The sequence below is a fragment of the Barbatula barbatula genome (genome assembly GCF_947034865.1).
Source record: "Barbatula barbatula genome assembly, chromosome: 9".
NCBI classification, from domain to species: domain Eukaryota; kingdom Metazoa; phylum Chordata; class Actinopteri; order Cypriniformes; family Nemacheilidae; genus Barbatula; species Barbatula barbatula.
In genome coordinates this window covers 2,167,479-2,182,035 of record NC_136772.1, presented here as the reverse complement: position 1 = coordinate 2,182,035, position 14,557 = coordinate 2,167,479, and the positions used below count along the sequence as shown (strand labels likewise).

The 14,557-nt window shown below is 39.6% G+C and overlaps 1 protein-coding gene across 1 annotated transcript in view; it reads right to left on the bottom strand.

Moving 5' to 3' along the window:
• Positions 1 to 4,426: 4,426 nt before the first annotated feature.
• Positions 4,427 to 14,557, bottom strand: part of slc4a3 (solute carrier family 4 member 3) — a gene marked incomplete at its 5' end in the record, with an annotated part of 29,506 nt that continues 19,375 nt past the window's right edge. Inside the window, 15 exons of the mRNA XM_079464460.1 lie at positions 4,427 to 4,757; positions 5,027 to 5,200; positions 5,683 to 5,852; positions 6,474 to 6,727; positions 6,819 to 6,985; positions 7,202 to 7,291; positions 7,740 to 7,955; positions 8,761 to 8,955; positions 9,119 to 9,267; positions 9,351 to 9,569; positions 9,800 to 10,022; positions 10,670 to 10,854; positions 11,035 to 11,137; positions 12,501 to 12,666; positions 13,983 to 14,118. Coding sequence (XP_079320586.1) covers positions 4,680 to 4,757; positions 5,027 to 5,200; positions 5,683 to 5,852; positions 6,474 to 6,727; positions 6,819 to 6,985; positions 7,202 to 7,291; positions 7,740 to 7,955; positions 8,761 to 8,955; positions 9,119 to 9,267; positions 9,351 to 9,569; positions 9,800 to 10,022; positions 10,670 to 10,854; positions 11,035 to 11,137; positions 12,501 to 12,666; positions 13,983 to 14,118 — 2,525 coding nt within the window. The 3' untranslated portion in view covers positions 4,427 to 4,679. The remainder of the gene's footprint in view (positions 4,758 to 5,026; positions 5,201 to 5,682; positions 5,853 to 6,473; positions 6,728 to 6,818; positions 6,986 to 7,201; positions 7,292 to 7,739; positions 7,956 to 8,760; positions 8,956 to 9,118; positions 9,268 to 9,350; positions 9,570 to 9,799; positions 10,023 to 10,669; positions 10,855 to 11,034; positions 11,138 to 12,500; positions 12,667 to 13,982; positions 14,119 to 14,557) is intronic.

Here is a 14,557-nt window from a genome sequence, read left to right as displayed (position 1 = left end):
AACAAAACCAAAACAAAATGACAAATAACAAAGGAATGACAATTCAGGCATAAAGGCAAACTGCAGTATTTCCAGAAGAACGGGTGGGTGGTCTGCACAACTAGGGTGGCATCACCTAGCAAAATGTAGACGTCTCACCCCTGCACCAGTAATACCATTTCCCTTTCATTTCATTGCTCCGACATCTAAAAACCCCAAACCGGAAACGGCAGTCTAGAAGTGCTCACTTAATAGCCCAAAATCCATGCAAAATGTGTTTTTCTTTTCTCACAACCTTACAATGACAGAGGTGCTTATGTCTCCGAGCTCTCCGCACACGTCTGTACCTCAACTACACAGTGGTGCTTATGTTTCTGTTCAAAAGGTCTTTCAACTCTGTGGAACGCAAAAGAAGATATTTTGAGAAATGCCTCAGAGGTTTTGTGTTCATACAATGGAAGTCAATGTCGGCCAGTGTTGTTTGGTTATCATTATCAACGTCCTTCCAAAATATCAGTCATACTGGTTCCGAGTGAAGTGAGGTGTAAAGAAATGATGACAGACTTGTTTTTTTAGGTGAACTATCCCTTTAAAAATGCAGGAGAATTGGATTGGCACCTGAACCTGCAATGGTTGACGGGTCTACAGCAAACGCTCTAGAAGCTGAATGTAAATACACTTTCAGTATTGAATGCATTCGTCACTACCATGAATAACCCAACCGTGTACGTACAAAATGGGATTAAGCACTTATGAGAGGAGTTACAACTACATTTAGCTGGAGCGGGTACTCGGCAAATTCTGCGTTTCTCCATGTTCTCACGCCAAACCTGTCTCTGGGTGTATATCAACCGGACAAATTCAAGAAACTGCATCCAGATGTTCCAACAAGACATCATGTACAGTTTCACTACATTATATACATTCAGCATGAGACAAACTACTCATTCAATATCCGTTTGTTGTGCTTTAGGGACTAATGGTACTAATCCTAAATGGCAGGCTAAATCCATTCAAAATCCATTCAAAAAATGCAGTATGCTAATAAATAAAAGCATGAACTGTTAAACACAGAAATAAATCAGCAGTTATGAGGCCAAGCACTGCAGGGTTATGATTCATATTGCAAAACAGGGCGTTTCATGAGCTGCCACATGCAGGGTTGGAACCATCAGATCACTTGACCAGATCTTTAGCCCCGATGCTCAAATGTACAGTTGGCGATCATACATACTAAGAGAACGGTCAGGCATCAAAGCTGTGCACCAATAGTGTATCCAAACAAAAGGGTTCAGGAGTCGACAACTCTGTGACGCAAGTGGGTTTGACTGGCAATACACACCCAGCTAAATTATTCAAGCCTGATCCTTTAAATAAGCTTAAATAAGGGCTGTCACGATATCAGATTTTCACTGTATGATTATCATGGCTAAAATAACTCACATTGAAATTGAGAAATGTTTAAAATTATGCTATTTATCATGTGCGTCTTATTTTATTTAGGTCTCTTATTTTTGGCCAAGAAAATTTAGGGCGGCAGAATGTGACTGTTACTAGTGTGGCTCTTAAGGCAAAATGTTAAATTACAATATTATTAATAAATTAATACGTCACTATCTAAATAAACAATATTCAGATTAGAAATATTAATTGAATCTTCAGAATCAGTTTCGGCAGAAATTTCTCGCTATAATTGACTATCAGTTATCGGTGGAGAAATTGAGCATCGGTGCATCTATAATATTATCATGTGTTTTTTATAAACACGGTATCAATAGTCTATCAGTTATCAGCTAACGTCCGCTAACGTCCTATAGAACACAGCAAATCAAGTACATTAAATAGTGCAAACGACAGATCTGTGATTACAGTAATATTTTACAGTAAGGGATCGTGAACACATTTTCATTTGACCAAAACTAAAAATTTTCCAGTTGCTTAGACTGTTTACTCAGAAAAAGAGTGTGATGGCAGTGTGAATATTAGTGGAAGTGCAAAAAACTCCTGTAATAAACAGATAAAGCACCAATGATGATCTATGCTCCCTATATATACAGTATATACAGTAAATAACTCCTTTAAAGAGCAGCTATGAGAGATAGTAAAGAGAAATCACACAGGAGATCTCTTTAATATACGAATCGTTTGGACATCCACAAGACTTAAAGGAGATCTAACGGAGACTTGCTCCAGATCTTCCGAGACGCTGCAAGAGCTTCCGATGAATATTATTTCTTTCTGTACTCTTACTGTACGTTGCCTGATGCACGTGTCTCTATTTTTACTCTTTCTATGGGAAACATCAAAGACTTCAACATAAAATCTATATCATATGTCTTTCTAGATTGTTTCTATTGTTTCATTGTTCACGATTCGAGGGTGCATTCGATAATGCCCCCAAAAGTTCAACATCTTCCTCTCACTCTGCAAACTAGGTTGCTGTTTCTTCTCAACGTCACGTGAAAGAACGCGGAGTACTTCATTAAAAGATCAACCTTTGAGCATGAGGCCTCTCCTCTGAGAATCAAACATCTGTTGCGTTCACATCTGATAAACCTGGCAAGTGAATTTCACACACCATGCTAGGAATACTTGATCAATTACAGCAAATCTGTCTTCGTCTAACTTCACCTCTCCGATCGATCCCTGATGACAAACACTGAAACCAAAAAACATTACAACCAATCGTCTGTCATCAATTTACCCTTCTGGCGTCTGTATAGAGGTTACACTTCTGAATGCATCTACTCCTTTATATTAGTTGCTTCAAAGAACCCCACATCTCTCATTACAACATGACCGGGCTGAAAGCCGCACTTGAGTCTTGCCTTCCTAGAAACCAAAAGTCAGAGTAGCATAACAGATATTCTGATATTGCACAATTCTCCATTTTTCAAAAGGGTAACAAAGAGCGAAAAGAAAACATGTGGAATATGTGTTTGTGATGAAATGAGCTAGTCCTTGCGTGACCGGCTTCAGAAGTTCAACAAATCTGCTGCACGCAAGGCCAGCGCGGTATTTACAGTCCAAAGGTCCAAGGTTTCGTCAGAACTCAAAACATGACGTAATGGAGCAATACTTTCTGTTATGACATCAGACTAATGCAAGATTGTATTAAACGTTAAAGTGTCACAAGTGTGATGTGTAAAACACAAAAGTTGAGAAAGGGTATGCCTTCTGTTTCTTCTTACTTCTTATTTCACAAAGATGAAATGCTAGAATTACGATTTGTGTCTATAAACCCCCTCAAAGGCTCAAAGACGTCCCGTCCCGAACAGAGAAACGCTTAGAAATGATCAATGGCGTCCTTATAGTATCTGCATATTGTATTAAGATTGGGACTGAAGAGAGATTTGTAAGTAAATCACTTCATGCATAAAATGTAAATGGACTTGATGAACGTTTTACAGTAAAAGTCTGTGCACGACCCTCTCCGACAATTTGGCAGCAAGTTTTGTTGGAGTCAAAGTGTCTAAACCGCAGCGGTGAGTGAATCCATATACACTGGCAGTTTAACAGCCTTTGGACTATCATTGATTCAGAAAGTTCTTATTTATGCACACGACGAAATCCAAGATTCTATGGCTTTAACCTATTTTCAACGTTGTGCAGCGTAACAGCAAAGGTATTAAAACACACATGCGCACACCAACACGCATACACACAAATTTAGATTATAATAATAACATATTTGGGCAATAATTCTATATATCAACTAAAATAACATTTTCTACAAATGTTTTCATCGGACGCACGAGAAGTTAACTTGCAGTCTGTTTAGTTATCGGTCTGGCTAGAGAAAGAACAATTTCTACTAAATTCAATCAAAGCTACTCAACAGTTATAGCTTCTTTGCGGAGGTCTATGAAGTTACGTTTGAGCCACATAACGTTTGTTTATCGTTGCTACGCTGAACACGAATCATTCGAGCAACTTATAATAAATGACTCCTTTGGAGTAACCTCCCTAAAAAATATACAAATAAATCAAAACCCAATCTGAAATAAATACAAAACACATTTTTTGTTCTGAGGGAGCTGAATACAGCTGTTACATATGCGGTATCCAACGTTAACTGTCTCTCATATTCATGTTTGCAAATCCAGCCCCTCAGAATGGCACATCACAAGCATCTCATTGGCTCGACAGCAGCATCCAAAGGATTCACTCGTCCTTACAGTCACAGGCTGTTCCATAAAACAATCAGATGAATTACTAACAGCACCTTCATCCATGAGACATAAACGTCTTTTGCTAGTGCACACAACACATCTAAAGGAACTGCGCTGCTGTTCGATAAAGAAACTAACCGAGAGGTCGTGCTTCTGTGCCATTCAGGTCAATAGCTGACATACAGTACAGTACAAGATGAACAGGGGAAAGTTTACCATCTAATATAAAAACCGCATTAGTCTCGGTGTCATTGCAGTTTGCAGCTCAAACATTGAAACAGACAGGTCACGCATTTAATTTCAGACGTCCCTGGGAAGCAGCGAAGATGTAGGGCGCTTATAAAGTAGAACATTACAGCAAAAGGAATACAAATGAAATGAGAAAAAATCCATATTTAGACTGAATGATTTCAAATGTTTAAACACACATGAAATAATGGTGAAAGAGGGCAGTGCAGTTCTTTACACCTCTGGACAGTATTGTGTATTTGGTGGCTTGTGTCATTGAGGAGTCGAGCTGTTCTGTGTCTAGACGAGCATGTGGATTTCATTGTATTCGTCTCGACCGTCTTCGTCAAAATTAGGCGTGTCTTCATCAGCATCCAGCTGCAAGATAAACCACAACCTTTTAACTCCGGAAAATGATAACAATGATAGACAACAGTTTGAAAACAAATGCTCTCCGAATCCAATTTAAATGAATTGAAAGAATGTCACATTGGTGGATTTTTTTTATTGCAATTCAGCAATACGCATACACACTAATAATAATAATAATATAATATTATTAATATAATATAATAATATATAATAATTATAGTTGCTTTGGATTAAGTCATCTATCAAATGCATACACGTAAATTTAGAGATCATACCGCAGCGAGCTCTCTCTCCGCAAAGATTCTGGTCAGGATGAGTCTTCTCAGAGGTACGGTCATGATCAGGATAAAGGGAAAGGCCAAGGACGCTACAGTCGACTTCACCACCCACAGCAAGATGATACACAGCAACTGAATGATGGTGAACATGTTCATACGCCACGTCTTCACCTGTGTGTGAAATGAATCAGGCTTTGAATTACAGTGAGGTTTTTTTGTTTTTGCGCTGTAACAATTGCAAATGTGTTAAAACACCAGAATAACAGCGTGCACTTCATCTGGCATGAAGTACAGAAAGTATGTCCAAAACCTCACGGCAGATTCTGTGACCGATCACGTGTGCTTCCATGGATGAAGAAAACATTAAGACATGCTCACAAATGTGCAGAATCTTAGATATTCCTTTTTCAACGTGACCTAAGTTTAAAATACTTTAAAATCCTACAAGTATTCCCTTAACATCTCAAGCAAGATTCATTTTTAACTTTTTGTTTAGCAAAAGAAATTGCTAAAAGAAGTTTACATAGGAAAATGTGCGCCACCCGGTGGCACTTCAATAAAGTTCTGGTAGTAGCATATATTGTGTGGAAATCAAACACAGATGTATCAGTTAATACCATTATTACTACCTATAATGACTGGGATGCGGTTACCTTGGTGACAAAGGTGTGGTCAGGGTGATGTTTAGCAGGCGTGACCATCAGCGTGATTCTCTCATATAGCTGGATACCAGTAAGAGACGTGACGCCCATGTACAAAAATATACCAAACAGCACAGCCAGAGGAATGTGACGCAGCACATCAGTCATAACTATAGACAAACCTGAATGCAGGAGACAGAAGAGACAGAGTTATTGAAAGATTTCCTGATTCAAGAATTGTGTTTTATTCTATAGAAAATATTCAAATCTAAGACATGACCCCAAAAACTATGTATTGCATGAATACTACTGTAAGCCAATAACAATTGCTTTTAATCAATCTGTAAGACATTTGAGGCATCAGTGATTTTAAGGTGCACAGTTTGAAGCTAATAATAAAACCTTTATTTGGCATTTATCAGTATATTGATAAAGTCCAATGACCTTGGCATTGCTAACAGCATCTTATAAAACAGAAACCACTCGTGCCCCCCCCCCACTTTCAAATTTGTTTGTTATGATTGTTTATGATTTTTCACAAATCTTTAGAATTTAAAGTGTTTTGAATCAATACATTACTGTGAGTTTTGGTTTGTAAACATCTCATATTTTTGTGTCGTAATTTTGTCTTTTGGAAAGTTATTTTTCCTGAAAATCGCATACTACTAAAATAAATGTTCACTTAAGCATAATGTATCAGAAATTCATAAATTCACAATTTTGTAAACTTACTAGTTTGAAACGTTGTAATTTTACAAATGCTATTACATTGAGATATTTATCTAGTAAATTTGATTTCTTACCCACTAGTATAGCCACACACATTCCTGTCACCCTTTGCTCTTTGACCTCCTGGATCATGGGCTTTTCTCCAGGGGCCGTAGCTTTACTCATGACCGTCAGAGCATTCACGTGAGTCACGGAGCGTACGGTAGCGGCGGTCAGCCAGGGCAGACCGAACAGCGGACAGAAAGCTCCTAAAATCACGATGAGCAGGAGGTCCAAATGAAAACCTGAACCCTTCATCAAACGCCGCTCCTTCTTGCTCACTATCAGGCTGTAAAGGACGATACACATTTTTCACATTTATTTATTTCATTATTTAGTATAAGGGAACGTTTAACAATCACACTGTTAGCTATACTCACGTGGTGATCTGAGTCTCCATAAAAATGAGGATAAAAACAAGCAGGGCCGGTATCACCGAGGCGCCCATCATCCAGATGGGGAAAGGCTGTTTATCTCCGAGCGGGCTAATAAACCAGCCTCGCTTGTCCGGAGACGTGACCGAGAATCCAGAGGGGACGTTCAGCTTCTGCAACCACAAGAAACACAAGCGCCTACATCCCAGAGATCCCAGGATTCATTGCTTCCGGCAGTCTGCCAAGTCAACCACACTGTAACTGTAACACAGGCTCGGAATAAACCTGCCTCCAATTACAGCCGAGTACTTAATAAATTGGCAGAGAAGTTCCTTTGTGTTAATATACTGCACATGAGAGACATGGAGCGAATTTAAGGGTGCGCTTACCTGCGTGTATGTGTCAGGGATGGAGATATCCACCAGCACAGAGATCAGGATAGAGATTGGGATCCCAAAATCTCCAATGATTCTTCTGGCCTGATAAAATAGAAAAAAGAATAGCTTGTAGAACAATTTGTGTCGTAAACCTTACATGAATTTTATATAGAAAGTTGTATTGGAGAAAATATAATTTGTGTGGTTTATGCTTACAGCTAGAAAACCATTTTCCAATACTCTACGCTACATAAAATCTTACATTTCCGCATTTGGCAAATGCTTCTATCCAAAGGGACTTACAGTGCATAGCAAGCTGTACATTTTATTAGCATGTGTGTAACCAGGGATCGAACCCTTGACCCTTGATGCTCTACCATATCAACTACTGTACAAGAGCATCAATAAAGAAAGAAGAAAAGAATACTGATTAAAAATCAAAACCAAGAGGGTTTTGTTTGCAGTGCGTTAGCTTGACCAAGTCTCTGTTGTAAAAGATCATCAACCTCAATGGTTCACTTATCAAATAAATAAATAAAATGAAATGAACCTTTCCACCGAGGAACCTGCTATTCCTGAACTTTCTGAGAAAGAAGGCCACAAAGAAGGTTCCCATCATGAGCACCAGTGAGAGCAGGGCCGTGTTGGGCTGGTTGAGAATGGGCTCCTCAATCCCATCGACCTCCGGAGAAGAGATTCTGGGTGGGAATGCATTGAATACGGAAGTGGTGGGATAGCTTTTCTGCAGAGGGTGTTCTTGAAAGACCTGAAAATAAAAAACAATTGCATGATCAGAAATAGCTTATAACTTGCCAGTAATGTGCCAGAAAAGCCAGTGATAATTAATGATTTATTCCTCGTATTGTTTCTCTCATCAGAAATAAAAAATCACGCCAATGTTTGAAAGAGTAGGTCTAACAAAATATATTTTGTTATCAGTTATACGCAGCATGAAGAGGAATACGAACCAGTAGGCTATCAGTGTTCATTAATGCATTTTGTTTTTCGATTAGTGTATACCCATTGTATATATATATATGTATATATCTATTTATACAGCCGTGGAAAAGATTAAGAGGCCATTCCAAATGTTATTTAAATGAGCATTTCTAGGTGTATTGTGGTCATTCCAGTCCACTGTGAAACCTCAGGAGTGACAAAATCATCCAAAAGCGACGTGAAAGACTGCCAGTATGACTAAACACATGAAAACTGTGATAGAAATCCAGGTTATCACTTTAAAAAAGTCCAAAATAATCAAAATTGTATTCATTAAAAGTAAACATTGTTTTTTGGCAGTATTTGAGGTCTGAAGAAATACAGACCACCTTTCCTTTTGTCTTCACCCGTTTCTCCAGTTTTCATTGTATACAAATAAATGATTTGATATTTTTTTATGAAAAATTTAGAATTGATATTTGTGAGAAATATTATTAGTCGTTCACAAAATGAAACAAAAATGATCATTTGACCTAAACACATGGTTCTCGTCTTTGAAATGGTCTCTTAGTTTTTTACACGGCCTGCTGTATATTCTTGCGTTTAGTATCATATTGTTGTCAGCGCTGTACCTTTATGAGCTTGGAGAAGGTTTCATAGATAAAAATGAGGGAGATGAGAAAGGCAAAGATCTCTTGTGTGAAAGGGGAGATGTAGCGTACGAGGAAGCTCCCCTCAGCCGCCACTATCACCAGAACTATAAAGATGAGCCAGAACCCGATCCACACTCGGCCCGTGAGATACTCAAAGCCCTGCGCCTGGCAGAACTGAAAACAAGACAGCATATCAGTTAAGTTACTATTTAAAAACAACACTAATGGCATGGGATGCTCAAAAACAATGAAGTTACGTAAAAAAATTGCAAAACAAATAAAAGAATATATGTTTTTTACAGACACTACAGTACATGACCGTGAAAAGTAAAAGCACCTTATAAAAAGCTTCCTCAAAGACCAAAAGGGGTCCAGAAAAGCCAATAATGAGTAACGGCTGCCCCGCTAACAAGGAAAATAGGACTCCCACGGTTGCCGTGGAGATGATGAGCTCAGAGACTCCCATCATGCCTTGCGTCTTCTCACCTACAGCATGTACAGCATGGTGTTGAACAAAACATTGAGAATAATTCGTCAAGTTCTGACATCACACAAAGAGTCTCACTCGCCTAATAAACCTCCGAATGTGATGGTGGGCGAAAGAGCAGCGAAATAGATAAAAATGACAGCAGCGAGGCATTGTGTGTCCACGGCGTCCTTCAGGTCACTTATGTAGCGCGGGTAACGTCTCCGGATGTCGTGGAACAGACCGCCAAATGGAATCCCAGAGCGCTTGAGAGGGTCGACGTCAAACTGGTCCTCCTCCGTTTGTTCATCCGTACTCACATCTACAGAGTAATTTACCACAAAACCAACACATCAACATCCAAAGAAAAGTGCTTTGAGAGCAGGAAGCATTAGGGATTGATATTTCAAATACTGTGATGTTTTACTCTTGTAAGAATCAGTATTTTCAACGTACTTTCTGAAATCTTTTTACGCATTTAGTGGTTTACCGTGCTCGGGAATTTGTTATACAGGTTCCCTGCAAATCCCCACAAGACACAAGACAGCTCACCTTTTGTCTCCTGCTCATTTCCCGTCACAGTACTGCCGCATTTTTTATGCTCTCTCTCTTTGCGTTTGCGAAGCATCTGTTTCTGGAAGGAAGCCACGGTCTTCAGCAGGTCTTTTCCCTCGACGTCTGAGGGTGGAATCACAATACTGCAGTCTAGGAACTCATTGATGCCATTGAGCAGGTCCTGCCGGTCATCTGCAAAGTACGCCACCTCGTGAAAGTTCTGTGAAAGGATGAGAAAGACAATGGTGTTGTGGCGTCATAATGTTCCAAAGTTTCAGCAGACCATTTATAAGCAGGAGGTGCAGTCCTGAAACTTCAAGGACCATCAGCCCGTTGTCCCGAAGACATACCAAAGTTTCATGTCATTTTTAAAGGAAGTCCTCAGTCTATTATTTTTAGATTGTAAATAAACGTCACTTGCTCCATGCGTCCATTATAAAAGTAATCCAAAAAAGAGCAAAACAAAAGATGTGTGAGAAAACCACGCATATTTTTAGTAGGGCAGTCAACGTTAACGCATCCTTTGTCTAGCGTTACATTATATAATCACGCTCTTATTCATGTAAAGGCCTTTTAAGCACGATTTGAAACAGTTGCTTTGATGCATTCAGACCGCTTTAAGCTGTGGGACGCTGAACAACGCAACGCCACAGCGTTTAACTTTGTTCTGACATGTCTCATGATATTTTGGCACAAGACACGTGAGAGCCAATGTAATTTAGTTATTGAGGTGTTGCTATATTTCACAGGTTTGTTTCGGTTAAAATTTTTGGGTGAACTATTCCCTAAATCTCACTTCTTGCTTCCTCTGGCTTTGGTTTTGCCTCTAATACCCACAAACCCCTGAGACTGACATTGTGTATGAACCTTATCAGACATGAGGGTGGAGAAGGAGCGTCCAATCTCGTGGTAGTCCATGTTGGTCTGCGTGGGACCCAGCAGCACAAAGATGAATCGAACCGGGACGGGGACTTCCAGAACAGACTCCAGCAGGACGGCTTCGTTCAGCCTGACAAACGCCATCGCAGGCTTCTCCAGGAACTCGACGCAACCTTAAAACACATTTGAACTGCTGTAAAAATCGAGCCCCGCGGGGGACCGACTGTAAATACATCACAAATCATAAAGTATTCATCTAACTGAGGCATTACTGGAAACTCTAAAACGATGACTCAACATCATCTTTGGACCTGGAAACAACAAACACTGGAACAAAGCGCTTCTTAGCTTACCCACTAAGACCACGGTTGCCTCGGCATCCTTGGGAATCTTTGCCAGGAGTTTTAGAGATCTGGCAGCGGCGTGAGAGTCAGCTGGAACTGGGTGGAGGTTTTTCTTTTGTCGACAGGAGAAAGTGGTTAGTGCTATTTTAACATCTCACATCGGCCTAAAGCTTTGACAGACAGCGCATGCATTGCTTCGCTCGCTCCATGACTGTGTCAGTTTTTGGGGGTTCAAGATGTTTTCATGAATGTTAATGACCCACTGTTGAGTATAAAAGAGCCTGAATGTAAATCGACGGATCCAGGTGACAGTCAAAACCAAATGGTAAATCACTTCACTTAAATTTAACGCAGCACGTCTTTACTTTAAACATGGGCTGTTTGGAACTTGCCAACATTTTAAACCATGGGGAACAGTCAACGTTTCACAGCTAATGTATCAAGAGTTTAACTAGAAGCACCTGTAAAGTCATTATAAAGTCTAATCCGGCACATGTGGAAGAACAGCTTGACATGATCCAAACATTAACACAACCAGACTCAGACGCAGTTACTGCAGAATGAATATAAACACGATAAAATGTGTTAAACGCAGCTAAGAGTACTACAAACTCCCTAATATAGAGCCAACATTTCTAGACAAAATATAAACATTTATTTTGTATATGTTTTTAAGATGTAATCCAACTTTTGCCTCTTGATCGCCACCTCTGTTTAAAACATAAAATTGCAGGTTGGTATCTTTCTGTGTTAAAGTCAATCGATGTCAAACCGATGCAAATTCGTACCCGAAAGCTTAACTTATAGAACCTTTTTATATACGCACGCTCCTGGCCGAAGTTCACTTCCAGTTGTGTTTGTTAATCACTGGCTAATAATATACCTATTTTATTTCATTTATATTCATATTTTATTGTATAATAATTGCATTTAGTAAACAATTTGTTGAATAGGTTGTGTTACTTTGTAGCATTTAAGTTTAGCCAAGTAACAGTTCTTCTACTGTTAACCCAAAATAATACCGGCTAGAGATACTTCTAACTTGCTATCTAATGTATTCACTTGTTATTTTCTTTTGCTTGTTATCAGAAATAATCTACAGGAACTTTCTTTTCAGATGTGTACCGGAAGTTAAGTTTGGACCGCAAATGCGTGCATGCGCATTAACGTTTGTTTAAGTTGTTGCTTTGAAACCGTTCTCTCCCCACAAGATATATAGTTTACACAAAAATCTAAATAACTTTTCACTCTCATGTCATTCCATACCTGTATGACTTTCTTTCTTCTACAGAACACAAAAGGAGATATTTTGAGAAACGTTGAAAACCACTTAACACCGAATCCATCCAATTAACTTCCATTGTATGAACAAAAAACATGTCTCAAAATATTTAAGAGGTAAATAAACAATGTGAGAAATTTTAGTTTTGAGTGAACAACACTTAAAGAATTAAAACTCATAAACAACTTCACACCTCTTTGTCATGTTCTGCCGCTTTTCTGTCGTGCATCTCCACGTGGTCCTGAGACACCAGAGGCAGGCTTGTGTCATGAACATGATTGTGGTTGTGACGGAAGCTGCCGAGACTGGTGACAGAATGGTTCCGATGGAAAAGGCCTTCTTTCTCGTCGTTGGGGTGACTGCACAAGAAAAAGCCCATTTTTAAATCTGAAAAGCCATTTTTCACGTGAGAACGTTGAACGCGTCCAACCTCCTCTGATCTTTATTAATCTTGAAAATGTTGTTAAACCTGTCAACCCGTGAGTATATTAGTTCTGCTCTGTGAGACAAATAATCGTATTCTTGTGTTGATTTGGCTCCACGGGGACGCCGATTGCCTTGCTTATCTCATCCAAAGGGGCAACTTTCCATCTTCGCTTTCAATATTTGCAAAGCAAACACAGAACCCAACATGTCAAGCTTTCAAGATGTGAACTGCACACCAAGCCAAAACCCATATCCCCCGTTCCCTTGCAGGAAAACAAGCCAAAGCAATCAGTAAAAAATGCTCGAGATGAGGGAAAAGCAACATGTGGCTAGATAACATCAGGGAATATTTAAACAGAATACGAGCTCCCGGTCGAAAAATCCACCGCCAGATGAATTAATAGATGCCTTTGTTATTTTCTAGAATAAACCAATCGTTCATTTGCAGGTTAAAGAATGTTTATCCCGCCCGGCTCCGTTACACGCGGGTGATTATTTCATCACGCGGCGAGCTTGTTACGGCTGGTTTGAAGTTACGTTACGCTCCAGCCAAACTGCTCACTGAAAGGTCCGCAAACACACGAGAAAAACAAAGACGCAAGGTGTGACATGAAATAATGGACTGTGTTTGAAAACCTTCCCAAAAACTTGAAAAAGGATCGAGTCGCTAATGAGCTAACTTATAGAATTTCACCTTGATGTCATTTTTCCATATTAGAAAGACATCTTTTATAATGTAGGGATTTTGCTGCATTTGAGATGATGGGAAATGCCGCGGACAGGTTTAATCACCAAAGGCTTACGTGTCCTGCAACTAGTTTTTGACTCTTCATCATGTTTTAAGCTTGGCACAGTCAACGCCAATAGCTGACCACAAATGCCACCGGCGAGCAGCTTCAATGTCCAATTTGCAGCAATTAAATGAATATTTTTAGGGGAAAAATCACATTCTCTCCAAAACTATATCTCTATATTTCATTTTGTATTTCACTGAAAAATTTAATAATTTGAACTTGAAATGTGGTAGGCTTAGTAAATCGTGACATTTTTTACATCTTTGGATTGAACAAAATCGCGTTTGTCCACTATGACTATAAAAATACATGAAAAACCTCTGTTATGTAACCAAATCACCTCACTTAGCAGGAAACCAATAGACGCAGCTGTTGTGACAAATGACATTGGCATCCACAGCCGAGAGGATCGATATGAGCGTTGTTTGGAATATTGACGTGTGAACTCCACTAACCTGTGTTTGAGCAGCAGGGCTCTCAGCACGTTGGCTCGATCTTCAGCTCTGATCTGGTCCGAGATGATCATAGTTTCCACCAGCAGGTGGGCGATGCCAGGTAGTGTGGTCTGATCCAGGTCCAGCATGATGGCACCTGGGTAGCAGACCACAACCTTAGTCACACTGGAAGACGCGTAGCATATAATAATGATGTTTTTAAAAACACCAATGTTTGATCATTTTAGTGGAGATGCTGTGTTTTGTGTACTTTGTAAGATAGAGAGAGAGAGAGAGAGAGAGAGAGAGAGAGAGACAGAGAGAGAGAGAGAGAGAGAGAGAGAGAGAGAGAGAAAGGTAGGTAGGTAGGTAGGTAGGTAGGTAGGTAAGTAGGTAGGTAGGTAGGTAAGTAGATAAGGTAGGTAGGTAGGTAGGTAGGTAGGTAAGTAGGTAGGTAGGTAGGTAGGTAAGTAGGTAGATAGGTAGGTAGACATTTACATTTAGTCATTTAGACGCTATTATTCAAAGCGACTTACAAACTAGACAGAGTAGATAGATAGACAGACAGAACAGACGGACGGACGGACGGATAGAGA